The following is a 26,614-nucleotide window of genomic DNA, read 5'->3' as shown; positions in this document are numbered from 1 at the left end:
CCCCCCCCCCCCCAGCGTGAACCAGGCACTGACGCAATAAATGATGTGGATTCAAATAATTTAATGGAGTAAATGAATTATCATCAACATTACATGAAAGCATCAAGACATTCTCAACGTGCGTTATTAAAATAACTGGCAACGCCGCCGCCATCGTACAGGGCTGGAGTTCACACAACGCCCCCCTCGTGATGAGATACAAAAGGTAGACATGATATGGCAACATAAGGACACTGAGTGACGACATGTTAAGCACACTGTGGTATGGCTTATTTGGATTACATTCACCTTTTTGCATTAGAGGGACAAAAGCTAAAAAAAAAAAAAAAAGGGGTTGTTGTTGTAAACTTGTTATTCAGAAAATAAAACAATAAAAAATATGTCACATGCAACAAAAGAAATCATTGAGTTCAAACTGCACTGAACTGAAATCATTATAATATTAACAACAATAATAATAAAATAGGTGGAATTAAAAAAATGTGAGGTTGTTGTTAGTAGTTAAAAAACAAAATAAAATGTGTTCGTAGCAGGAAGGGCAGCCGCCGCGATCCCACACTGTTTGACCTTTAACATTAAAACTCTGTCCATGCAGTCACAAGTACAGTTACCAACCAAGACACAGAAGCCCAGCTCCATCACCGACACCACAGAACCAGAACCCGGAGCTGGAAAATCTAACATACGATCAGAGACACGACTTCGCTGTGATTTCACTGGCCGATGTGACGGACCTTTTGCAAAAAACTTCAGTAAACTCCAAACAGAAAATCTGGGCGTACTCGGCGTAATCATGAGAATCCAAATTTTGTCCGAAAGCAATAAATATATGTAACAGTTGAGTTTTGTTCAGAGCACAGATTCAGCAAGGATCGCTGAGGAAACAAAAAAAAAACAAAAACAAAAGGATAGGCAACTAGTGTCCTAAATAAAGTGTCAAACGTCAGAGTTTTGCTTTCGATGGCACACAAAGTTCATTTTCCCCCATGATCAAATCTACACAAACACAACATCACCATCCCAGCAACATCCCCTCAAACTGTTCAGCATCTCGACCGAGTCGGTTCCTTCAAATGTAACAAAAACAGAAATATTATCAATACGGTGATTCACCCTGGCACAAGACAGTCTCATGCTGACACCACAACACTCTCGCACAAATTTAAGACAACAGTGAAATTCAATACATTTAGGTTAAGTAGCTTTAAAATGTTCCTGACCGTGTGAGTAATATCCATGAAAATGCTCGCCAGCAGTGAATATTGACAGGTTTTGGCTGCCGCTGGCGCTACGTGGATGAGTATGCGCGTGATGACGTTTATTTCTCTGGACATGCAACATCACGTGGAGCCGACTGGATCTAATTCTCACAGCGAACACACTTCCTCATGCACCACATCCCGGAAAGAAAAAAAAAGCAGCCTCTGGGAATGTTTACTCCATGCCCCATGCTACTCCGTTAAAACTCCAACACCGTGACTCTATCTCCATCACTGCAGGAATGTGTGTTAAATGTGTGTTTTTCCAAAGAGAGAGGCCTGTCACAAAACCAGCGGCAACAAACCTGCATGGTTTCATGGTCAGAGTCACAGAGACGTCTGTTCACCACAAGCAGAAAAATGTCACAGTAATCTTGAAAAAGAAAAACATGTTTACATATAGCTGAGATGATATCATAGCTGACAACAACTGCTCAGTGATTGGTGGGCGTCAACACTCAGCTGTGATTTAACCCGTCAGTGAGCTGGCTGAGTTCGGACCAGCACTTACGACACACAGACAGCCATGTTGGATCGAGTTTTGTGAGATTAAATACATGTAAATATATATATATGTGTGTGTGTGTGTGTGTGTGTGTGTAGTGGGGAGGGGGGACACGACGACTTCAAACAAGCCCGTGCAAGTAAGATTTTTTTTTTTCCACGGAGGAGGGAAACACACAAATGGCTCAAAGGACAATAAGCAGAGGCGACCTTCGTCTGCTCTGCGGTGTGTGTGTGTGTGTGTTTGTGAGTGTCAACATGCTCCCGACCAAACACCTGCAAGTAAACCACTCGCTGACATTCACAACTCGCTCCGTCTCCTTTTCCCTGCACACTGAGGAGATAGTGAGAGCAGAGGAAAAGACAGCATGGCAGAAAAGAAAAAACAATAACCAAAGCAGAGATTGTCCTGAAACTAAAAATACTTTAGACCTTATTACGATCACCTTTGGTCCTTTAAAAACCAAAGGGTCACAGATGATTTCTGCTAAAATGTGTGTGAGAATCGTCCTCGCAGAAGAATATTAGATTTTGTATAAAACGCTGGTGGTGTAGTTAAAACTAAAACAAGGTGCTGCTGCTGCGCTGCCCCCGGTGGCAGGCTGTAGGTACTGCTGAGTGACGAGCTGGCTGAGGTAGAGCAGTATCTGGCTGTCCTCCTCGCCCAGCCCCAGCTGCTCCTGCAGGAAGCAGCGGCGTCGGCCCTCCACCACCTCCGGCCCCTCCGCGGAGCTGACCGGCAGGTGGAGGTGGTGGGTGAAGGTAAACAGGAAGGCCTTGGCTGCCATGCGACACAGGGTGCTCTGTACTTGAAGGAAGTAGGTGGAGCCACGGCGGATGTAGGTGCGGTGGTCGGCTACGTTGGCAAGCAGTTGGCCACGATACGGCGGGCAGCGCAAAGTCTTCTGGTCGGCGTCGAGGATGGAGATGTAGCGACTGTAGCGGGACAGCGAGTAAAGCATGCTAGAACCCACAGGGGACGCCACTCTGAGAGACGGAGAGACAGACGCCATATTTGTTAGTTGGTAAAGACAACTTTCACACATGCTTTATGTAGCTATAGATATATCCTTTTATCATAATATTATTATTATCATTTATTATAATTATTGTCAGCCGGTCGGTCGGTGAACCAGACTGAAGTATCTCCATGACTGAGATATGGTTGGCGGGTTCCCAGAGGATGGACCCGCCAACATGAAGTCTTTGTACTTCAGTTTTCAACACCTTGTCCAACGCTAATTTATTCCCATCAGCCTCAGCTAATCACTAATTAGCAAATATTAGCATGCCACACCTTGCTAAACTTAGACAGCGACCCTAGTAAACATCAGCATGTTAGCATTTAGCTCAAAGCACAGCCTGACAGAGCCGCTAGCTGTTGACTCTCAGTCTTGTTAGAAATGACTTGTCTTCCACTTACTAATAAAATCCTGAAGCTAAACATGATGAATTTAAATAATATTTTAAACCTTTGGTAATAATGAAGAAAAAGAAGAACATTTATTTCCATTTATCATGAACTCTAATCTCAGGTTTTAGCATCTAGCAGCATGATACAGGTGATTAATATTTCCCCTGTACAGCAGCATCATTACATTTGTAAGTTATGCATGTTCATGTTATGAAATCAATATTTTTCCCAATAAAGAACCACTGGGTTTACACATTTAAAGTCACCCCTAAGCACTTTTAGCCATATTCGCATTTCTGTTGTACCAACACATGTGAGTTAATGTTTCTGCACATTGGACACTGTTCAAAACCCTGTATGTAGTAATTGTTTTATGGCTCAGATTCTGTTCAGAAAATCATACTGAAATGATTTCAATGCTCGGTTCATCTGCAGTGATATTAGTTACACAGCTCCTCCTTTCTATCTCAGCGCCTCCAAATGTCTCAACAAACAAAACGCACACAAGGTTATGAAGTGAAGGCGTCGTCTCTAAATGTAAAAAACTGCAACACAGACGTGAGGCTGGAGGTTTAATAGCTGAATAGTTATGTGAGTCATCGGGGAATGAGTCAGACCAGATGAGTAACAACGGAGTAAGGTGGTCGTACTTGACGATGACGTAGACTGTCAAATGTTCTGTGAGCCTGAAAGCTTTGTGGTGAGTGTTGGTTGAATACCTAAAATATATAGATGCAAATTGGACATACCTTTGCAATCCGACGAGTTTCCACCTCTGCAGGTCAGTAAGGGTGAAAGGGCAGGACAGCCAGGCTTGAACCCTCTCTCCACACTTCCCAGGGCCAGGCACAAAGAGGGCCAGAGCAGCAACCAACCGACGGACTCTCCCCTCATCTGCCCCGAGAACCACCAGGGTTCTGCCACTCAGCAGGCACCACAGAGCTTGTATGGCAAAGGGGTACTGTCGCACAAACCTCAGGGCTCCTTGTCCGGCCTTCTTCCTCTGACGCAGGGTCACCACCCCCCCATAGCCCAGAGGCGAGGCAGCCCGATCGGACCCTGTAGAAGCACTCATGGTGCAGTCTGACCCGTCCTCCACTGAGGTACGGGAAACTGCATCTCCCAGGAGCCCCACGGGCAGCTCCAGCCCAGCTGCAGGGCTTTCAGAGCAGGGAGAACCCACAGTGTAGTCGTCCTGGAGTGGAAGGAGGGCCTGTGGCTCCTGGTTAACAACCAGCGTATGAGAGGGCTGATGGTGGGAGCTTTGGCCCAGATGAAGATCCGCCTCTGGGGGAGACGCCTCATACAGGAAACCCTCTTGAGCCATACAGCACGCAGTGTCCATCGGAACCAACAAGTCGGACTCCATCTCACAAGCCCCATCACTTCCTCTCTCACAGTCGTCCTCTCTGCTGGCCTCCAGCTCAGACACCACTTCCAGCAGAGACACCGGCGTCTGGTCTCCCTCATCCTCCCCTGCAGTGGTCTCTTCACTGCTGCTCTCCCTCTCCAGGTCAGCGTTGTGGTCGGGGTCAAGGGTCAAGTCGGAATCAGGATCGGGAGGTTCTGACCTCACACTAGCAAGACTTTCGTGCTTCTGTGCTGGACCCATCCCGCTCTTATCGCTGCTAAAGCTTCCTTTGGTCTCCTCTGAGCTCTCCTGGGTCTCCAGAGTCTGGTCTGAGGGGGAGGACTCCAGGTGGCTCTCCCCGAGCCCAAGCTCACTCTCCTGAGTATGGCTGGTCTCAGAGGCCGGGTCTAAAGGATCTGGAGGCTCCAGTGAGTCCAGCTTTAGAGGTTCTGGTCCCAGCACAATCGGAGGTGGACTTAAGAGTGTATAGTTGTCTACAGCGTGGTTCACAGCACAAAACGGTCTTAGTGTTCCTCCTTCATCCTCATCATCATCACCGAGATCCTCCTCAAACAGGAAGTTGGTAACTCTCTGTCTCCTGCGCAGAGTCTTGTCAAGGCGGCGTGTGTGAAGGTAACACAGGTCGCCCCGGAAACTCCTCTCCGTCTCCTTCAGGAGCTCCACGGTGGCCCCGTAGAAAGTCTGGTCACACAGCTCCTGGAGGGTCTTCAGGCGCTTGTCGAAACACTTGGCAGACTTGGCTTTGATCAGCTGTGGTGTGTAGGACGGCCTGCGTTTGACGTCCTCCTCCACTTCCTTTTCACCTCCTTCCACCTGACCTTCCTCCCCTTTCCCCCCTTTGTCGGTGTAACTGAAGGGATTGGCGAGCTTGGCGTATTTGTCTAACAGCGCCTCACACTCCCTCAAGCACTCGGTCATGCACTTCTGGCAGGTGACAGCGTGAGGATCCCGGCGCGGGCGGCAATGGTAGGAGCTGATCTGCCTCAGCAGGTCTCTGTGTTCGTAGATGCTCTTTTCCACGTTAGCAAGCTCATTGGCTTTCTCCACAGCGTGAGCGGAGTACATGCACTGAGGCCCCGCCTCTCTCTGCAGGCCCTCCTCCCTCTGCAGCACGGAGTGAGTGTACCTGGGGGGGGTGAAAACAGGCGTTACTCGTGCACATGTGTTCATACAAGGAAAGGTAAAGCAGTTTGATGAAATAGGACTTTTTCGTCAAAAGTACCTGAGAAACCACAACACAAGAAACTGAACACCTGCAGCTGGGACGTCACACACGGTAGATTAGGGGGCGGGTTTTACTTATTTAGCCGTTCTAGCAGCTCGTAGGTCTGTTGGTTGGTCAGTTCAATACTTTGGTTCAAACCGAAACTATTGGATGAATTGAAATGTTGTACGATATTCATAGACATAGACTTTGGTGACCCCTGACTTTTCCTCTAGTGCCACCATCACTTTTTGTGATTTTGAGTGAAATGTTGATGAATTCTATAACTTTATTGATCCTCTGACTTTGCACCATCATCATCAGGTCGAAACCTCAATATTTTTGGTTCATGGTCAAATAACTGACCTCAGCTATACTTTGTGTTTTGTGCTAATTAGCATATGTTCCCATGCTAACACGCAAACGTGCAAACTTTTGTATTTTGGTATTTAATTCATTGATATTACAAACCTATTTTTTGTAGGAGAAAAGGAAAATAAAATTTTTCGGCCCCCGAACTGATTAAACCGGCCATGCTGTTACAATTTATCCTATTTACCTATGATTGAAGAAAGGAGCTGAGAGCACTTATATTGAAATATCAAGATTTGAATGTGACCCCTACATGGGATAGTAATTTAAAGGTTGTACTGAAGGTCTTACTCAAGGTCCCGCAGCTTCCTCTGGAGTTCCTTGGCGAAGGCTCTCCTGTTCCCGGCCTTCAGACACTCAGAGGCCTGAGAGAAGCGGAGGGACAGCTCCTGAAACTGCAGCATGATTTTCCTCTCATCTGCTGAAACGTACGCCATGCAGAACGGTCGCACAAAGCCCCTCGCCTCCAGGTCATACAGAGTAAGGTGATGGACGTAGGCGAACGCCCCCTCCTTCGAGTCGCCCAGCACCACCCTCGAGTCCTCCACAAAGCTGAGTCTCGGGTAGCCGCTGCCAGGCGGGTGCCCAACGAAGGAGGCCTGGTAGTCCACCGACATGATGCGCAGGGAGAAGTAGTTGAGATCGAAGGTGCCACAGACTTTGGGGTCATCTGGGATGGTGAGGAGCGGCTGAGGGCCCACCTGCTCGGAGAACTCGGAGATGAGGATGAAGTCTTTGGTGAACTTGGCGTAGGAGGTTTTGGCCCAGGGGTTGGAGTCGGCCAGAGGATGGAGAGGGATGGAGAACTCCTCGGGGAGAGCCCAGGGGTCCGGACTTGTCTGGCCGTACTCATCCTCTTTAGTGAAAGCCACCACGTCAGGTGAGCCTATCATAGTGGTGTTGTTGAGAGAGGCATGAGAAACACAAGACACAGCGCAGCACCACTAACAGTCATAAACCAGCTGTCAGAGCGCAGCCACATCAAGTGCAGTCAGATTGATCATTTTGCTCTCACGTTGTCCAGGCAGAGCTTTTGTTAGTGAGGTTAAAGGAGCTGTCACATCTAGGGGTCCAGCGATAGAGAGGGGTCCACAAAAATGATAGTAGTAATAATAATAATAATGATAATAATAATAATACAGCTGGTTTATTCAATTTAAAGAGGGTCTCAGAGCAGATTCGGCCCAAAATTCAGCTGTAGCCCTGCAGGAGCCAGTCGTTGCAATTTGTCAGATTGAATAAAACTAGATTTAAAAAAAAAACAGCAGAAAACAGTCAGTGTCTCTGTTAACAAAAGCAATTATTTTGCGCCAATCACAGGGTCCGGGCAGGCATCAGACCCTTCATGCTGTGCAGAGAGACATAAAATATAAAGCATCATCACCGAGGCGCTTCTCTAACCTGCCTGTTTTCGCGCGTCGTGTCCATCACGTTAGTCTGTTCACGGCTAAGACACGAGACGCTGCTGCGACAGAAACACCGTTAACAGACAAGACGCGCTACATGTAATTTTCACGTCCAGAGACCGACGCCATGTTTACCCAGCTGGTTGTAGTCTTGTCAGGTGACCTACCCACCTCCCATCTGGAGAAAATCCACCCTAAAACTGAATTTCCGCATATTTCTTTCTGCGATGATTGGATGTGATTATGGTGATTATTAAAAAAGATTTATACACATTTATGCAATTCATTGTCAGTTTAACATTTGTCTGTGTTGGCAGCAGGATAATAGCCAGGATTTTAGAAATACTAATAAGGTAATGAGTCATGAATTTTTTATTATTTGTATTCTCACTCATTACTTTCTATTATTAAAATTATTGTTATTGTGTTATTGCTTTTTTTTTTGATTTCAGGGTTTTATTGTTTTGTTTTTATGTTGCATTTCTTGGTTTTTGTTTTTTTTAACATGTAGGAACCATGTTGGAATTTTTTTAATATCTGCAATCCACAAATTAATTGTATCATTATATTATTATCATTCTAATGGAGCATTTGCATTTACTTTAACAGTTTGTATAATCAACAATCTCTAGCTAAAAGACCTGTCACGGAACATTGCATTTGCATTTGCCTATATTTTCTTAGTACTTAGCAGGTTGCATGCTTTATTTCTCTGCAGGAAACTTCCAACAAAACTATTAGGGAATTATTATGGCTCTATAAAATAAAACATAACATGTTTTATTTCCTGACATAAAGGCACATGCAGTTCTCTCTACATGCTGCCAGCAATACAGTTTTGGTGGAGTAATACTGAATTATAGTAGCCTAGTAGTTTTAGTAGTAGTCAAATTTAAAGTTTAGATTAAAGTTTAAATGACCCCCATGTCCTCAGTGGTCCTCAGATACTGACATGGCAATATGAAAATTTTCTGATTTAGGGTGGATTTCTCATTTCTCATATGACATAATTTTATTATTTACATTATTATTACCATTGTGAAAAAAAAACATGATTAATAATACTACATGTGCTTCACATTTAGGCAATATTAAATTTGAACCCACTTATTTACAATTTTTATAAACGTCTTTTGGTGGGTCCAGGATTTTACGACAGTGTTACGACCTTGAATACGGCAATATTTGACAGACGAGCGCGGCATTTGTAAATAGTTAGCGATAGCATTGTAGAGGTCGACGCTGCTACTTACAAAGTTTTTTTCCGCGGGATAACGTACATTTTATCCAATTATTTTTTTATCCGGAGTGGAGATAAGCTGCCGCTGGGTAGTTTTTTAGCTCCTGTTAAAGGTTTTGTGGGAACGGACAACATGGCTTTAGTCGGCTGGCTCAGCTAGCATGCTAGCATGCTAACAGCAACAGTGGGGCTGCCCGGAGGACCGGCTGCTTCATGTGAGAGCGGCCAGGCATGATACTAGTGCGCCTTCTCGGGAGATCCTTGCTTCGACCGGGAGTACAGCGGCTCGGGGGGGTCCATCGGAGGTGTGTGTGTACGGCGCAGAGTGCCCGGTGTCCAGACACGCCACCGCAGCCGGCAGACATGATCCAGAGCCGGGCTCAGATCAGGCGGGTCCTCTGCGTAGCTGAGAAAAACGATGCAGCCAAAGGGATCTTAGAGATCATGTCCAACGGCAGGGCCAGGAGGGTCAGTCACATCTCTTCACCAGCAGTACAAACACCTCCAACACAATTATTAATCAGTGTGATGGTGAAACGATTAGTCGATGGACACAAAATAAATGGGCTAAAAATGCCAAATAGTTGCTATTTCCACTTTCTCAAATGCTTTTTTGTTTTACTGTTTTTGTAAATGAGAAAAAGAATATGAACATGTCTCTCCATTATCTTATACACTAATCAATCAACATAACCAACAGATTAATCAAAAATGAAAATAATTATAAGTTGTGGGCTAAAACTCTGTTTCATCACATTAATTCATAAATAATATAAAATTCAGTATTGCCTTAAAACAGTCCTGATCAACAACCAGAGCTGTTAGTCGAACAGCTTCCATAGTATAAACACTACGTCAAGATCTCTGACAGTAGACAGATTTGTATTTTCATCATACAACACCTATCCTCAGACCAATGATTATATAGATATAATTATAACAAAAACTCTGAATCAATGATTGTGTATTACCCCCTGTTCCTCCGGTTTATTTGGTTGCTCAAGTACTGATTGTTTTCTTTTCCATTTCAGAGGGAAGGGATGTCAAAGTTTAATAAAATCTATGAGTGTGAATATCATCTCTTTGGTCAGGTAAAGCAAATACAGTGAAATAATTAGATATGCACACATGGACCTGTACCTCTGTTCTTTTGTGTGTTTATGCTGTTTGTTTGATTTTGTCTCCGTCCTGCTGCAGAATGTGACGGTAACAATGACTTCGGTATCAGGCCATTTACTGGGTCTGGAGTTTAAAGCGCCGTTCCAGAAATGGTAATTTAAATTAGGTTTCTTTTATGTTATTGTGTTTTTCAGCGTCACACAGAATTATAACAAGTGATTGTATATTTTCTCTCTAAAGGCTCAGTTGTAATCCTGTGCTGTTATTTGATGCTGAGGTAGAGAAGTATTGTCCAGATAACATGGTACAAATCAAGGTATGCTCATTTACTGTCATCCCAGAAATCCTTACTTTCTATTTAAACAAACCTGTGGGATCTGTCTCTCTTTGTGTGGTTGATTATGATGTTTGAATGTTATTAGTAGTGGTAACTTTTAACAATTGACCAAGACACAATCTTTATTTTTATTCATTGCCTTTTCATTTCTCTCCCAGACAGAATAATGAGAATTGAAAGGTTTTCCTGACTCCTTAAGTCTCCACATTTCTTCCCTTTCTCCGTCTCTCTCTGTCTCTGTAGCGGACGCTAGAGAAAGAGGCGAGGCAGTGCCAGGCCTTAGTCATCTGGACTGATTGTGACAGAGAGGGAGAAAACATTGGCTTTGAAGTTATTAATGTCTGCAAAGCAGGTACGATGTTAATAATGTGTGTGTGTTGTTTTTTGTTGTGTCTGCATCTCAGAGATTAGCAGGTACATAAATAACTCCTGCTAACTGTGTGTGTGTGTGTTTTTAGTTAAGCCCAACATACAGGTCTTTCGGGCAAAGTTTTCTGAGATAACCCCCAACTCCATTCGGAGAGCTTGTGAGACTCTAATGGAGCCGGATGCCAACGTCAGTGATGCTGTGGATGTCCGTCAGGAGCTGGACCTGCGGATAGGTGAGGTAGCACTCTAACACTGTACTGAATAATACAAGGCAACACAGGATTATATGATGGCTCAAGAGATAATGGTTAATAGGGAAAAACCTTGGTTAAATGTCACTTTACCCACGATACAACACTGTATATCTTTTGGTTCTTAATATGTAAGTGGCCTCTCTCCTGTGCTCGTCTGCTGCAGGTGCATCCTTCACTCGGTTCCAGACGCTTCGCCTGCAGAAGATCTTTCCAGAGTCTCTGGCCAATCAGCTGATCTCATACGGCAGCTGTCAGTTTCCCACTCTGGGCTTCGTTGTGGAGCGCTTCAAAGCCATCCAGGCTTTCATACCTGAGACTTTCTACAAGATCAAAGGTGTAAATTCATCCATGCACACACACACACACACAAATCCAATGCAGACGCGAGTATTCAGGTTTTAAAACGATAGCCTGCTGTTTCTTTGCGTCAGTGCTCCACGAGGTCGAGGAGGACACTGTCGAGTTCGGCTGGAAAAGAAACCGTCTCTTCAACCACACAGCTTGCCTGGTGCTCTACCAGATCTGCATGGAGGTATGTGCCTGTTTGTTTGCATTGTCACATGCTCTCATGAAATGTTTCCTTTTCTGTGCTGTATGAGCTTTATAGGTCGGCTGATGTCGGCTCTTTCTTTATAACATTTAACGTGACGCGTCTGAGGTTCTTTCAGTGATCTCACGAGTGCTGTCCATGTAACGCTTCAGTGGAAAGTTTAAACATTGTTGAGCTGTTTACACACGAGAGGAAAGCCCTTACTGTCTAGAGTCAAAAGCTAAAAACATTAGAAAATTATTTTAGAATAAAATGTATGATCCTAACCGTATACAGTAAAGTAAACCATTAAAACAGACTAGTCAGGTCAGATACAGAGTATACACACACACTCAGTTATCATTATATTGTATGTACAACAGTTATCAGACTGTAATGACGCCTGATGATAACTCTTTATCACCTTCTGTATTTATGATGGTGATACGATGATTTATAATGATCATTATATTTTGAGGTTGTTTCTTGTCGGTACATTTAGTTGCTCCGTTTGGTCTCAGTTGCCGGTGGCAGGATAGAGATGTCGTCTGAACCCGTGACTGTTATAGAAAAACATTAACACTAAGTGTTTGCCAAGATGCTCACAGCTAACGAGCGTGTAATTATCATGTTTCCCACGGAGCAAGATGTGACTTTCAAGATCAGACAAACACAGACACTGTTTGTCCTTGTACTCAGTTATTTATGTTTTTTTGTTCAGTTATTTGCTTCTCTCCTTTTTTCACTAATAACTAACTGAGAAAAAAGCTCTAATGATGATGAGACACATCAATATTATTGTATTACATGCATCTTGGTTTATTTATGTTTTTGTCACTAAATTCTACAGTAAAGCTGCAGTAATGAACGTCTTTTATATTACCAGTATAATATGAAAGGGGTGTTTTTGAGAGAGACACCCACAGAGATCATCATCCAGGTCTGCAGTTCCTCTTTAGTCTGCTGAGCTCTGTCGCCCCAAAACCAAAATATCAGTTTATGGAGCTTTAAAGGTGCCATGTGCCTTTTCTTTTTTCTTTCTTAAACATTTTAAAACCTACATTATTTGCATTCAGGTTTCTTTTCTGGCAGAATTCTTCTTCTAGATGAGTGGAACAGTGTGAAACCGTTAGCAGGAATGTGAATTGTGTCATCCACGTGCCCACATGTGTTAATTTAACATCTCCTGTTACCAGTGAAATCCTGCACTTGATGGATTAAGGTCTGTTTGCACCGATGTTGATCTATATGAAGTGAAAGGTCCATCATCAGGAAACAAAGGACTGCAGGGAGCTACTGTACCGTTCTTTCACTGCTTTAATTAGATTAGTTGAAAATGTTTAACTATTGTTCCTGCCCCCCTGTCCTGGAAGCCGAGGGTGTCCACTGACCTCGTGGTTAAAAGATTAAACCACTGCAACATCCCTGTGTTTCCTTTATTTGTAATGAAATAAAGGTAAAATGGCAAAAAAAAAAAGAAATCTTAAAGAAAAAAAACTTGGTCTAACTTTTGCTCTTGCATAACGAGTACAAAATGTCTTCATACTGTAACACAGCACCAGCGAAGCGAGAGAGGGGAGGGCGTTCATCTCGACAACATATTGATGTGGTTATCCTGATCGCACAGTTCATTTACTGATTTAATATCGATGGAAAAACACTGATTGTTGATGCTGTGCACCTAGAAAAGATGTGTGGACTCATAGCAACTGTGTGTGTGTGTGTGTGTGTGTGTGTGTGTGTGTGTGTGTGTGTGTGTGTGTGTGTGTGTGTGTGTGTGTGTGTGTGTGTGTGTGTTGCATCCACACGTGTAACCTCTCCTCCACCTGCAGCTGTTACCTCACGAGGACTCAGCAGCAAATTTAAATTCAAATGTGTTTCCAACCTGCCTGAATAAAATGGGCTAAAAGCCACATGTTTAAAAAAAAAAAAAAAAGAACTACACACAAGAATAACGTTTACTCATTTCTAGGATCCCATAGCAACAGTCACCTCAGTAACCAGCAAACCCAAGAGCAAGTGGAGACCGCTGCCTTTGGACACTGTGGTAAGAACATGAAGTCAAACAGCCACACACACACATATGCTGCGTATTAAAACACACGTGTTTATGGTATAAAGTGCATGTAGCTGTTTTCTAGCATGACAGAAAACAGCCCCCCCCCTCATGAGCAGTCCTCTACCTTTATCTGACCAACAGGAAATGGAGAAACTGGCATCTCGGAAGCTGAGAATAAGCGCCAAAGAGACAATGAAAATTGCAGAAAAACTCTACACCCAAGGGTGAGTGTGTGAGTTTTGGAGCAAGCAGCATTTTGGGTAATGTACGCATTTACTGGCGTCCAAACAGCAACGTGTTGTCTGGGTCCGACCATATGCTAAATGTCCTATCTTTCGTTTGAACTTGTTTCAGCCCGAAAGCTGGCCCGAAGCCACTTTTATTTAGACGCTTTGTGGTTGTCAGTGAAACGGTCGAATGTATTTTTTTTGTTTAGCAGGTTGTTAAACCACCTCAAAGCCGGTCCTATTTTTGCACACGAGAAGGCGCCATCTGGCAGTTCAGGCGTTTCATAGAGGAGTTTACCAGTGATGTCATATTTCCAGAGTGTTCCACCTTAGTTTCTTTGTGCAAAGATTACTTGTGACTGTGTGTCGTGTGCCCCCCCCCCTTTCTCAGGTTTATAAGCTACCCCCGCACAGAAACCAACATTTTCCCCACAAACCTGCCTCTCGGCCCCCTGGTGGAGCAGCAGACTCAAAGTCCGGTCTGGGGGACGTTCGCCCAGCGGGTGCTCGAGCAGCCCGGGGGTCCCAACCCACGGCAGGGCAAGAAATCTGACCAAGCCCATCCCCCCATACACCCCACCAAGTACACCAATACGCTGCAGGTGCGTTCACAGAAAGCAGAGCTCAGTTTGTGCATAATTCATTCACTTGTTTTGTTTTTTATGTCTCTGTGCCGTCGACAGTCAGAGCAGCAGCCATGTTGTTTTCAGGTTGTCCGTCCCAGTCTGGTGGACACGATATCTCAGTAACGCCTTGAAGGAACTTCTTCAAATTTTGCACAAACATTCACTAGGACTCGAGGATGAACTGATGAAAATTTGGTGGCTAAAGGTCAAAGGTCAAGGTCAAGGTGGTCTTGTGAACGCAGTATCTCCGTAACGCCTTGAAGGAACTTCTTCATGTGGCACTAATGTTCTCTTGGACTCAAGGACGAACTGATTAGATATTGGGGGTCAGAGGTCACAGTGACCTCAAAACATTTTTTTAGCCATTACTCAAGACTTCACACAGCAATTATGGGCAAATTTGACACAAATGGTTAATATTTGATCTGACTCTGGATAAACAGGGATGTAACCTGAAACTAGTCCGAGTGGCGGAGGGATACGACCATGAGGCGATGATCCTGATTCCATCTTGATTCATAATTAATAAATTATACCCGCTGCTGTTCATTAGGAGGCGGTTTCTGTGCCCAACTAGTCCTTGTATTGTTTTTCAACAGTATGATTGGAACAATTGACTCAAGGTCTCGTCTGCTGCAAAGGTTACAAAGATAAAGTCACCAATGTAGTGTATATACACACACACACACACACACACACACACACACACACACACACACAAACAAACAAACACACACGGGAACAAACACTGACTCTGACGTAACAATTCTCTGTTTCGTCTCCGTCCAGGGCAACGAAGGCCGTGTGTATGAGTTCATTGTCCGGCACTTCCTGGCTTGTGTATCCCAGGATGCTTTAGGGCACGAGACGGTGGTGGATATAGACATAGCCCAGGAGATGTTCTCCACCTCGGGACTCATGATCATTGAAAGGAACTACCTGGATGTTTACCCGTACGACAGGTGGAGCGCCAAGGTAGGGTGGGGGGTGGATGTTACAGTAGTGTGTTGTTGTGGGGTTCCAGCTGATTCCTGGCTCTTGGTGTTTGTGTGTGATATATCTTACGTACGTCCGCTTTACCTGTTGTAGGTGATTCCAGTGTACGAGCAGGGCTCCCAGTTCCAGCCCTCTGCTATAGAGATGGTGGACGGACAGACGAGTCCTCCGCAGCTGCTCACCGAAGCCGACCTCATTTCGCTGATGGAGAAGCACGGCATTGGTAGAGCACACACACACACACACGCACACACAAGCAGAGGCAGTGTTTTTAATGTGTGTGTGGTCCCAGCTACTCACAGACTCACAAACACTTAATTATGAACACATCAGAGAGAAGAAAATATTGGTAACTCCCACAAACGTCTGAATTTGTGAATGTGCAAAATATAAAATCAAGCCCCAAAATCTACACTTTTCTAATATAACGCCCATGAATTCCACCAGTTTTATACACGAGAGTCTGTCCACAGGTGTTTGGGAGAACTACTGCTTATGTGGAAAGTGTTAAAGCCTTTAGTGGCTCCAGAGGGAGCTGTGCAAAGTCTGATAAACAACATCAGTTGGAGCAGAAAACTGTGGGTGTGCAGTTGTAAAGAAAAGAGTTTACCAGACCTCTGAAGCCCACCTCTCATCTCTGCTTGAGGCTTGTTGCTTAGCTGCTTAACTGTCATAACACACCCCAATCTCCAACCAAACTGCCGGTGGTCACGTTGCATTGTGGGTAATGTAGGCACCAGGTTTTGACAAGGGGGAAGAATGCGTTGAGTAAACGAAGTCTGAATCTGACAGTGTAGAAGTGCAGTGCTAAACTAGTAGGTTATTTTATTTAGTCTTATTTCCATGAAGCTTAGTGGATGTTAGCAACCAGATCTTTTGTCAGAGTTTATATTATATTTATTTTCAATATATATAGAGAAGTAAATAGCAACAGAAGCCCAATGCAACAGGAATTACTAACAGAAAATTGTCTTGGTACAAACAGTATAGTGAGTGAATTTCTATTATCTCACAGCACACCCACTGATCTGTGGATATATGCCAGTTTGGACAGTTTATGTCCACCTGGATTTTCTCTCACGTGCACACATTGAAAAAAGGACTTATTTTGTGTGTCGGTGTGTATGTAGTAACCAGTTTGCACCTTATCTGATTTTAAAGTAACAACTTAATGAACGTAGACTTCATTTGTTTTAACGTCTAGTGGAAAATCTATTGTTTGAACTGTGTGTTTTACAGGCACAGATGCAACCCATGCAGAGCACATCGAGACTATCAAGAGTCGCATGTATGTGGGCCTGACAGCTGATCAGAGGTTTCTCCCTGGAGAGCTCGGCATGGGGCTGGTGGAGGGTATGTACACACACACACACACACACACACACACACACACACACACACACACACACACACACACACAAAGACACAGTAACTCCCATGAACACACAGAGCACTAAGGGATAAAAACACTACTTAAAAAAAGACAACAGTAACAGGAACTGAGGAAACACTGAAGACTGGAAAGCAAAGATAAAAACAAAGTAATAAAGAGAAAATAATAAAATATTAAAACAGAGGACATGTGTTGCAGTGAGTAAAACCATAAATGAAAGGTAAGATAGACCAAATAGTAAAGATGAAATAATAAAATGCTAAAAGGGAGGAGATGTTTGGAAGAGAATAAAACCAGAAATAAAAGTAGAATAAATAACCAGAGATTAAAGTAGGTTATTAACAGTCGAGAAAATAATCACAGAATAAAAGGAAACACCAGTAAAACAGCTTAAAATATAAAATATATAAATAAATAGAAAGATAAAAAAAATGAAATTCAATTAAAAGCCAGACTTTATAAAAAAAAAAAAAAAAAAAAATCATCTTTATAAGTGTGTATGTGTGTTTGTTTGTTTAGGTTACAACTCCATGGGCTATGAGATGTCCAAACCAGACCTGCGTGCTGAGTTGGAGGCAGATCTCAAGCTGGTGTCGGAGGGCAGGAAGGACAAACGCAGCGTGCTGCTGCACCACATCCAGAAATACAAGACTGTCTTCATCGAGTCCGTCAGGAAGGCGAAGAAGTCAGTAGCTCTTCATCTCGCTGTAAATCTGTGTGTTCCTGATGCGCCGCCTGCACACAAACGAACAGAATCCTGTCACTATTATTATTATTATTATTATTAAATGTTGAGACGTCACTCTCTCTTCTCGCCTCAGGTTGGACGAAGCCCTGTCGCCGTATCTGGGTGCGGCCCAGGAGATCCCTGAAGCGGAGCAGCAGGACATGGAGATCCCGCTGCCCGTCAGGAAGTGTCCTAACTGCGGTCGGGACATGGTGCTGAGGAAGAAGAGGGAGGGAAACAGGTTGAGACGACTGTGTTACTGATACAAGCTTGATTTATTTATGACGTAGATGCTGTTTGTTCGTTCAGCACTTTAAAACTAATCTTTAAAACTCCTCATCCCCAACAAAAGATGCTTTCTTTCAAATGTCACAACTTGCCGATTAACTACAATTCACCTGCACACTTTCCAAAGCGGATCATTAGTTATTAATTTGCATTTCTACCTTGATAGCGTGCAATAAAACTAATCTGGCAGAGACTAACTGAGAGATAAGTCATCGCATAGTAATGCAGTTTATTTTTGGTGCTGCTACAACAGCTCACTCTTAATTATAATCTATTAAATTCAAACTCTTTTACTCATTTTCATTTTTTAACTCTTCTATTATTCTTAGAGATCCATGTTTTCACAGCTCGTAGATAAAAAGACACCAACAAGGTGTAGTTTTCATAACAGGCCCCGAATACATAATGTCAGAACATGGTCTTTTTAAGTTGATTCTTTATATTGAACTGAAATGATCTGAATCCAAAGGGAATCTGAAACGTGGTCTAACAAAATACAGCCGGCTTTGGAGAGGAGTATTTGTTGTAAATATTCCTGTGTGCCCCCCCCCCTGCAGTAAGTTCCTATCCTGTGTGGGTTTCCCAGCCTGTAAGACAGCAGTGTGGTTCCCTGACACAGTGCTGGAGGTCAGCAGAGATGACAGCATTTGTCCCACCTGTCAGCCGCGGCCCGTTCACATGTAAGTATTTACTTTTTTACGTCGGACCAGCTGAACACTCCAGCGATAGTTGTCCGTTAGTCGGTCCAGACTGAAGTATCTCAACAGCTGCTGGATGACTTGTCAAGAAATGTTCCTGTCGCCCTCAAGATGAATTGTCATAACTTTGGTGATCTTTTAATTTTTCATCCAGCGCCATCATCAGGATTAAAAATTAAAATTTCTCAAATACTCCGGTTTATGACCGAATCGCTGCAAAGCTGATGACATTTCCATCAGCCTCGGCGGAGGTGTCAACGAAAGGTTGTAGTGAGAGCTGTTATTTAAAGTTCCTCCCTTGGAATTAATGATTAATGATGATTCAAGTTGAGACTTTTTCAACTTCTCTGCTGCAGCTGTGCAGCGCAGGTCTCATTGACGACGAATAGCAGCCGGCGCTTTCACATCTTTTGGAATCTGTGTGTGTGAACGCCCCCTTAGTCTTCTTTGATCTGTCTCTTGTGAGTCACCCAGCTGTATGAAATTACAAAAAATACTACTTTGAGCAAATAACCAGGCAGACAGTAGAGTAATGATGTATTGCATTATATAAATACAACCGGGACATTTACATATTACACTGATTTACAACAGAGGCTCCTTTTTCTGTTGCTGATGATCAGAGATCCTTCGGTCTTTGGTTCCATATCTCAGTTCAGCCCCTCGGTAACGCCACATAATGAACTTTGAAAGCATGTTCTTTTCCAACGCTCAGTTCAGTGAACACAGAGATTATTGTTAGATTATTGATTAAGTGTATGTGGGAGCGCAGATGAAGCTCTCGGCTGCTTCATCAGCGCAAGAAAAAAACTTGTCAAAATCCTTGTTTACGCAAGTGGGCGTTAACCCCTTGAACACGTGCCTCGGCTCAGTCCAAATATAGGGCAGGCTCGCAGCGCAGCGAGCCAAAGTGCTCCACACCAGCATCCGTTACCGTGGCAACCAGTCTGGCGCAGAGCTCAAAGTTGAACTTAACAGCACTTACTCTAAAAACAATATCACTGTCTTTTTAAAATCAGATTTCAGTAAGTGCTGTAACAAACTGTTGCTTACTGCTGCCATCTCGCCGGTCACCATGGCAACGTGCTATATCATCCCAAATGTTGTCCTACATGCATTCCTGTGTTTTTTAATGATGGTATATATACACACACACACACAAAGTTACAGCAGCTGCTCCAGCTGTGTTGGTAGATGATCTGACGTGACAGAGCTCGGTTCATTTACACATGTTTTAATGTAGAATTGTGAGACCAGAAAAAAAAACATCTTACAGAGGGAAAGAAACGTAAACTTAAATGCACAAAGTTGTAGTGTGGTGTGCAGAGGTCCACGGGTGTGAACGAGCTTGATGACTCTCTAAAAAATGTCACTATTTCTTTCTGCTTTTAAAAAGAAACTTGAAGCAGCCGTCGTTACTAAAATATGTTGCTGTTATTTTTTTATCTAACATTTATTGCTGATTCTGTATCTTGCCTATTAAATCGATATATAGACATGAGATAGATGTTTTAGGATTTAGGAATTTTCTGGTTGAAATTCTATTTTGTACATGCAGTGACAAGTTTATGAGTCTTATTGGGTTGTCCCATTTTCACTCATTACAGTTATTATACTTGTATTCTGTTTTTGTTTCTGATTTGTGTGAAATGAAATATCGGTTCAGCTCCAACAAACAAGGACCATTTGCACACTGAGTTAAATGAGTTTGTCTAAGGCACATAAAAACTCAAAATAAGTTAATGTACGTTACATTTCTGGATGAATAATAAGTGACTTTACATTTTACCGGATGATAATTAGAGTTTTTTCAGGGTTAACAGCCGCCTCCCATTTGTCCTACGTCCTTCAGGTTGAAGTTCAAGTTCCGCAGGGGCAGCGTCCCTCCCATGATGCCTTTGGAATTTGTTGGCTGCATTGGTGGATGTGACGAGACGCTCAGAGAGGTGCTGGACCTGAAATACCTCAGAGCAGGTGGAGGAGGTGGCGGAGGAGGAGGTGGGGGAGGAGGAAGAGGAAGAAGAGGAGATGATCCTTGGCCACCAGGTCCAAGGCCCCCCAGAGCAGAGCCACCCAGAGCCCCACGCTCCAATCCTCGACCCCCCCTCCCTCCTGTCCCCTCCTGGACCCCTCAGCCTGGACCCCCGCTGGGCGCCGGCGGGAGCGGTGCAGACCCAAACGGCGACGCCATCGTGTGCAACTGTGGTCAGGACGCACTTCTCCTCACTGTGCGCAAAGACGGTCCCAACCAAGGGCGTCAGTTTTACAAGTGCAACGCCGGGAACTGCAACTTCTTCCTGTGGGCCGACCAGCCGAGTCAACAGGGGGCGCCACAGTGTCTGGGGCCTCCGCGTCCGCCGCCTGCACCGAGGACCTCCCACCCTCCGATGCCCTCGCTCGGGTTCAGGAACACATTCAACGGAGGTAGGGGGCAGGACGGAGGAGCTGGAGCGCACGAGATAATGTGCAACTGTAACGAGGCGGCAGTGACGCGCACGGTGCAGAAGGACGGGCCAAACAAGGGCCGGATGTTTCACACCTGCGGGAAGCCGAGAGAGCAGCAGTGCAGCTTCTTCCAATGGGCTGATGAGAACGTACCTCCTCCAGGCAAGGCACACACACACACACACACACACACACACACACACACACACACACACGCCTAACCCTCTACTTAAGCTAAATCTAATTGTAACCGTAAAACCGAGCCCTTTGAAGTTGTGAGGACAACAACATGTCCTCATGACAGCGAGGGTTGTGACTGTGACTAAGATGGGGAACATGCTAAACCTTATTACGTGCTAAACATCAGGATGTTAGCATCGTCACTTTGAGCATGTTAGCATAGTGTTCAGGTACAGCTGCATGTGGGTAAAAACGGGCTACTTCGTCTCAACAATAAATCACTCAGACACCTTGGTTGCATAAAGGAGTAGAGTCACCGCTCAAAGATCAAAGCGTGGACACTGTTACTGTGTGATGGGTTTGATTCGAGACTCTGATTCTGTGTTTTAGGACCAGATTATGTTGTGGTTTCTTTTACTCAATTAATTCAAATAATTAAACTTTTCTCTTGAAATCACTTTAAATTACAAAGATGCATTAAAGGGAAGAGCAGCCATTGATACATTAACATAAACAGCACATTACAGACAGACATTTGCAGCACAGTTCAGTGTCTTACTACAATAATCTGCCTGTCAAATCATTTGCACCGTGAACTCTTTCTGTGTGCTTTGTAAGATTATTAAAAATGTTTTAATATAAGCATGCAAGCAGAAAAAAGATGTACACTCAGATCAGACAAGAGAGAATGTTCCTCCTCACCTACGTCCTTATTTAATGATAAAGAAAAGCTGTCACGACTCACAAACACTCCCACTGAGACCTTGAGGCATCCGCTCATCAGGCAGACTCGCTGCTGTCAGTCCTGCCGCACACACACACACACACACACATGTTTTATGCTCTTCATGCAGTGACCTCTAACCAACTCATGCTGTGTTTGACCTCTGCTCCCTCGTGTCAGGTGGTTTTGGTGGTGGATTCGGTGGAAGTGGAGACGGAGGGAAGAGGGCGAGGAATACAATAGGAGATGCCATCACCAACAAACCTCCTGCTGCTAAGAAACCCCGCACCTGCGGCATCTGCCACATGCCGGGGCACACTCGAGTCACCTGTCCCCAGCGGTGACCGCTGTCGCTGGGTAAAGACAATGACTGTGAAGCTGCTCTGAAGGCGTGTTGAAGTCCCAACAACGTGGAGTCAGATTTTGTTTTTCGAATATGCTGCATGTCACATTGTAAGTGCCTCTTCACACGGGGAGGACCTCATCTTCTACACCTTGTATTTAATAACAGAGGCGGAGGTCAAGAAAAGTTTTGAGAACAAGAATGTAATAACTACAGCAACTACAGCTCCAGACAAAATCAAAAATTGTATTTCTCAGTCTGAATTGTGCCTCACATTGGTCAATCTTTTAAAGAGTTAAAGACATTTTGTGTCCCAGGTCAGTAGAAACTAGTGCTTCTCTTTCTGTTGTCATTCAGCTGTGATTTCTCAAGTCTCCTCAGATCTGCAGCGCTAGTTCAAGATGGATGGCTCGTTTCTGGCCCCTGGTAGAAAAGTTGTGGGTAATTTTCCGGGATCGAACCGACCATTTTGTGTCTGTTATTTGCTGCCAGATGGCTGCCAGTTTCCGTTAAAGACTCCTCGTAAACTTCCTTGCCGAGAATCAGTCTCGTGCCTAAACAGTAAATATGAAGCTACAGTCAGCAATCATTTAGTTTAGGTTTCCATAACGACTGGAGAAGGCAGGAAACAGCTAGCCTGGCTATGTAGCGAGGTAACAAAATACATCTAAACCTCACTGACATGTTGTACCTCTCATTTTTAATCTGTAATCTGACAAAATATCAAACTTTTCCTTTAAATCTTAGTGCAACGTTCACAAACAGATGCAGGGTAACTGCATCGCTTTGAACTCTGGTTGTTTAAAACTCGGCTCTTCCGCCGCTTGAGGAAAAAGCTCCGAACAAAGTTTAAAACTTGTGGGTGTTTATAACTGCAGTAAAGTGAAAGTGCTCAACGGTTAATGGGAAATTTGTTCTGCTGGCCTTTGATCAAATTAATTCTCCCGTCTGTTGTTGCTCTATATTCACGGTCCTGACTGAGATCAGCTGGAGAAAAGGTGACAGTGCTGTCTTTGACGAATACATGTGTATTTTAAAGAAAACATATTTGCACACAGTTTATTAATAATTAATAGAACGTATTAATATGTTGACTTTAGTTTTCAAATCATTTTCATCATCAGTATCTTTAAGCTTTTTTAAATGTGTTTAAATACGTTTTTACACTGTCGATGTAAAGAAAAAGGAAACTGGTTGTTGGTCTGAGGAACTGTCAGCCTCAACATTATTTTCTGAATATTTATGAATGATAATAAACTTTAATGTGCAGTTACTTTCCGTGGTTCATATCTCTACAGTCTTCACAGAGTGTGATGTTACGACTTTTGGTTTTGGTTTGATCAGCTGGTTTATTGTTTTTGTGTTGGTTGCACTGCTTTTGGTTTTGGTTTTTATCTTCCACTTTCACTTCTATGAACATCTTTGTTGCTGCTGTACACAATAAGCATAATGAGCAAATATAAAAAATCTCATTCCTATTGCATTTTCTAAGAATATTCAATTTCCAAATAACTTTTTTTTACTGTTATTAACTGTTAAGCCAAGTGGAGCAAGAAGTGCTTAAACAGTATTATATTATATTTTCTGTCCTGACCAGCGGTGAAAGTCACAATGCCGCACTGTATTATAAAATAAAATACACAAGTAAAAGTCCTGCATTCAGAGTTTCAAGACATCATGAAAGAAATATATTAAAACTACCAAACTTAGTTGCTTGATTCTCACCACAGTAACTTTGGACTTGAGACTCGCTCCCACCTCTTGCTCATTGTGCAGTAAAATGCCCCCTGTGGATGATGACACATTACATTATTGGATTGTTGGATACTGAAGCCACAAGCCACAAGTGTAGTGGAGTGAAAAGTACAAGTAGTAGTACAAGTACCTCAGTGCTTCAGTACTGCACTTTCCACCACTGTGTTCACTGCAGAAATACACACTAATGTCAAACCAGTTTCAAATGCTGACTGTTAATCAGGCTGATGCTGAGTAGTGATGGTAAATGTTATCAGTTAATTCGCCTCCTCTCAGATAAAGTGGGTGGATGCTGCTTTGGGTTTCACAGCTGGATTTTAATCTATTGATTTACTCATTTTTATCATTTAATTTTTCTTTTATTATTTATTCTTTTATTGTTTATTTATTTATTTCTTTTTCAACAGTTTTATTTTTTCCCAGAACTGCTGCTGGGCTGTGAGGACGGGCGGGCTCAGGGAAGTGGAGGCGCCTCGGGATAAAGGGCCGGGACAAAGGGGGAATAAACCAGAAACGTATGGTTTCCCGGTATGAGGCTGTAAGTTACCCTAATGTGTTTTTTTTTTTTTCAGTCTGTTGATATTCCAGTGAAGTAGCGCTGATCTTCTTACTGGCACGTTTGGTGAGTCATGCGTGAGTCATAACATGTGGGTGGGAGTGAGCGCTGTGATCCGTCCTGCTGTGTTGGTTTTTTTTTTGTGTGTGTGTGCCGCTTCATCCTCAGCTCCACAACTCCTCTCTACAGTAGTATCCGGGCAGATAACGAGTCATGTGATCGCCGGGTTTCTTTTCAGAATCGCAGCAATAACCTCCCTCCTTTACGGGAAAAGCGCTGCCTTCATCCCGTATTACATTTTTTAAGAGCAGGAATACTCCGTCCCTGCAGGCTCAGTACAGGAGCAGCAGGAAGGACAAGAAGAAGAAAACAATTAAACACTGTAGAACACAATGAGAGAAATATCCAGCTGTAAAGAACATCATCGTGCGCGTTCACTGTGCAGCTCACATCTGGACGGACTAGATATATTATATATTATAGATATATTAACACATGAAAACACAGTAAGATCTGTAAAGTCTCACAGCATCAGATTATTACAGCAGAAACTGAAAAGAGCCGTTTGTTCTGCTTATCTTACATGAGATCAGCTGTAGGAGACTTTCTTTATCTCTGGGGGGGGGTGACAAAAGTTTGAGAGAAATTACCCCAGTGACGTCATAGTGATGTAATCAGGCTTATCTTTGATTTGTCTGTATAACAATCTGTCTGCATTACAAAGTGGAGGTGTGGGGGAGTTTAAAGACATGGGTGATTACCAGGCAGGGATAATCTGGTGTCTTCCATTATCTGTTGCATTGTGGGAAATGCAGTATTTCTTGTTATTGCTGATTGGCTGTGCTAGGGACAAGGGTTAGGGTGTGTTTGATCAGAACTGGTTTGTATGACCGTGTTGGAAATCAACTGTTTATTGATGATTCAAAGCGGTGAACTCAGTTGTTTAGAAGAAAAGTGACGGAGATTGTTAATAATAGTTGCTCCAAGAATGAGTTAAATTGAGCTGTGGAGAAAAGTTCAATCCCTGCTCCGATCTCACCTCCACACGGCACAGCTGCCAGTCATGGCATGAGGCGAGTGTCAGTGCGGAAAGTTTTCGGAAAGTTTTCGGGAAGTTTTCGGAAAGTTACAGAAACGGCTGGTCACACACACACAAACACACACATGGTGAAAACCGCACCAGCTCCGCTTTAAGTTTGTGGATGCAGAATCACTGGTTCCCCTTTAAGAGATGCGAACACCAGTGAGGTCAATAAACAATTGAATGTCTCACCACTGACGCTGTACGGCCTTTAATTTAGGAATATTGAATCATCATAAGAGACAAAGCTTGGTGATTTAAGAAAGTGTGAAAACAACCATCAGAAATTTACATAAATAAGTTTTAAGTTATTTTTTTGAAGCAAAAAAATGCAGCTTCTCACATTAAAAATATTAAATAATTGTGATATTTCTGGTTTTCTTGGTATTTTGTGATAATAATAGAAAGACTATATCATGGAGTTTCTGCTCGAGCTGTTTATATAACTGGGAGGTCAAAGGTCACAAGTCAGTTGGTGTGGGTCACTCTTCAGCCCTGAACTGTTCATCAACTTTTCTTGCCATCTCATCATCATCATCATCATCATCCAGCTTTTCACCAGTCGCTGTAGAAACAGTTGCTATGACACCCAATGCCCATAAGTGATGCAAGTGTTCCAGGTGCAGGGATCGTGGACCGTAGACCGTGTGAAGGGATTGTGTGCGTGTGTGTGTGTGTGTGTGTGTGTGAGTGTGTGTGTGTGTGAGTGTGTGTGTGCGTGTGTGGTTACAGAGAGTTTTACTGTAAACTGATCCACTTCAGCCTCAGTGAAAGATAATAGGAATTTGGCTCCAGGCCTTTTTTCCACAGTAGTCACTTTGCCTTTGTGAGCTGTTCCTACCTTGGAGCCGGACGTGTGGATGTTCAGGTACAAAGTTAGATAAGTGTGTGTGATCAGTGGCTGCGATCACACACACACACACACACACACACACACACTGAACAAAGGCTTTAAGAATCAGTTCCCTGTAAAAAATAAATGTTGGCTGCAACATTTCAGCAGTCATTATCATCACTGAGATCTTTATCTGTGTAGTACTCAACGTTATTTCCAGCTCTCCTCACTGCAGCTAGGTTGCTTAGCATTCAGCATGTAAAATTAAGACTTTCAGCGAGTGTTTCGCTGCTTGGTTCCAT

At 43.5% G+C, this 26,614-nt stretch overlaps 2 protein-coding genes across 2 annotated transcripts; one reads left to right on the top strand and one right to left on the bottom strand.

The window, feature by feature from the left end:
- Window positions 1-41: 41 nt before the first annotated feature.
- Window positions 42-7,660, bottom strand: smcr8a (Smith-Magenis syndrome chromosome region, candidate 8a). Its single transcript, XM_023397198.2, has 3 exons — window positions 6,417-7,660; window positions 3,927-5,675; window positions 42-2,750 (listed from the first exon to the last, which is right to left on the bottom strand). The coding sequence occupies exons 1-3, from the start codon at window positions 7,016-7,018 to the stop codon at window positions 2,288-2,290; spliced, it is 2,814 nt and encodes a 937-aa protein (XP_023252966.1). The 5' UTR covers window positions 7,019-7,660; the 3' UTR covers window positions 42-2,287.
- A 1,059-nt stretch (window positions 7,661-8,719) lies between these two features.
- On the top strand, window positions 8,720-23,358 carry top3a (DNA topoisomerase III alpha). Its single transcript, XM_023397197.2, has 19 exons — window positions 8,720-9,239; window positions 9,803-9,862; window positions 9,969-10,042; window positions 10,131-10,206; window positions 10,471-10,579; window positions 10,686-10,829; window positions 11,014-11,184; window positions 11,282-11,382; window positions 13,352-13,426; window positions 13,580-13,662; window positions 14,057-14,267; window positions 15,081-15,266; window positions 15,381-15,510; window positions 16,527-16,640; window positions 17,200-17,365; window positions 17,502-17,648; window positions 18,253-18,375; window positions 20,246-21,000; window positions 21,923-23,358. The coding sequence occupies exons 1-19, from the start codon at window positions 9,003-9,005 to the stop codon at window positions 22,084-22,086; spliced, it is 3,126 nt and encodes a 1,041-aa protein (XP_023252965.1). The 5' UTR covers window positions 8,720-9,002; the 3' UTR covers window positions 22,087-23,358.
- Window positions 23,359-26,614: the final 3,256 nt, after the last annotated feature.

This window comes from Seriola lalandi, unplaced genomic scaffold, assembly GCF_002814215.2.
Source record: "Seriola lalandi dorsalis isolate HSWRI2012SDOR001 ecotype SW California unplaced genomic scaffold, Sedor1 jcf7180002055004, whole genome shotgun sequence".
Classification (NCBI taxonomy): domain Eukaryota; kingdom Metazoa; phylum Chordata; class Actinopteri; order Carangiformes; family Carangidae; genus Seriola; species Seriola lalandi.
Note: the sequence above shows the minus strand (reverse complement) of the source record. Positions and strands in the feature narration are given on the sequence as shown.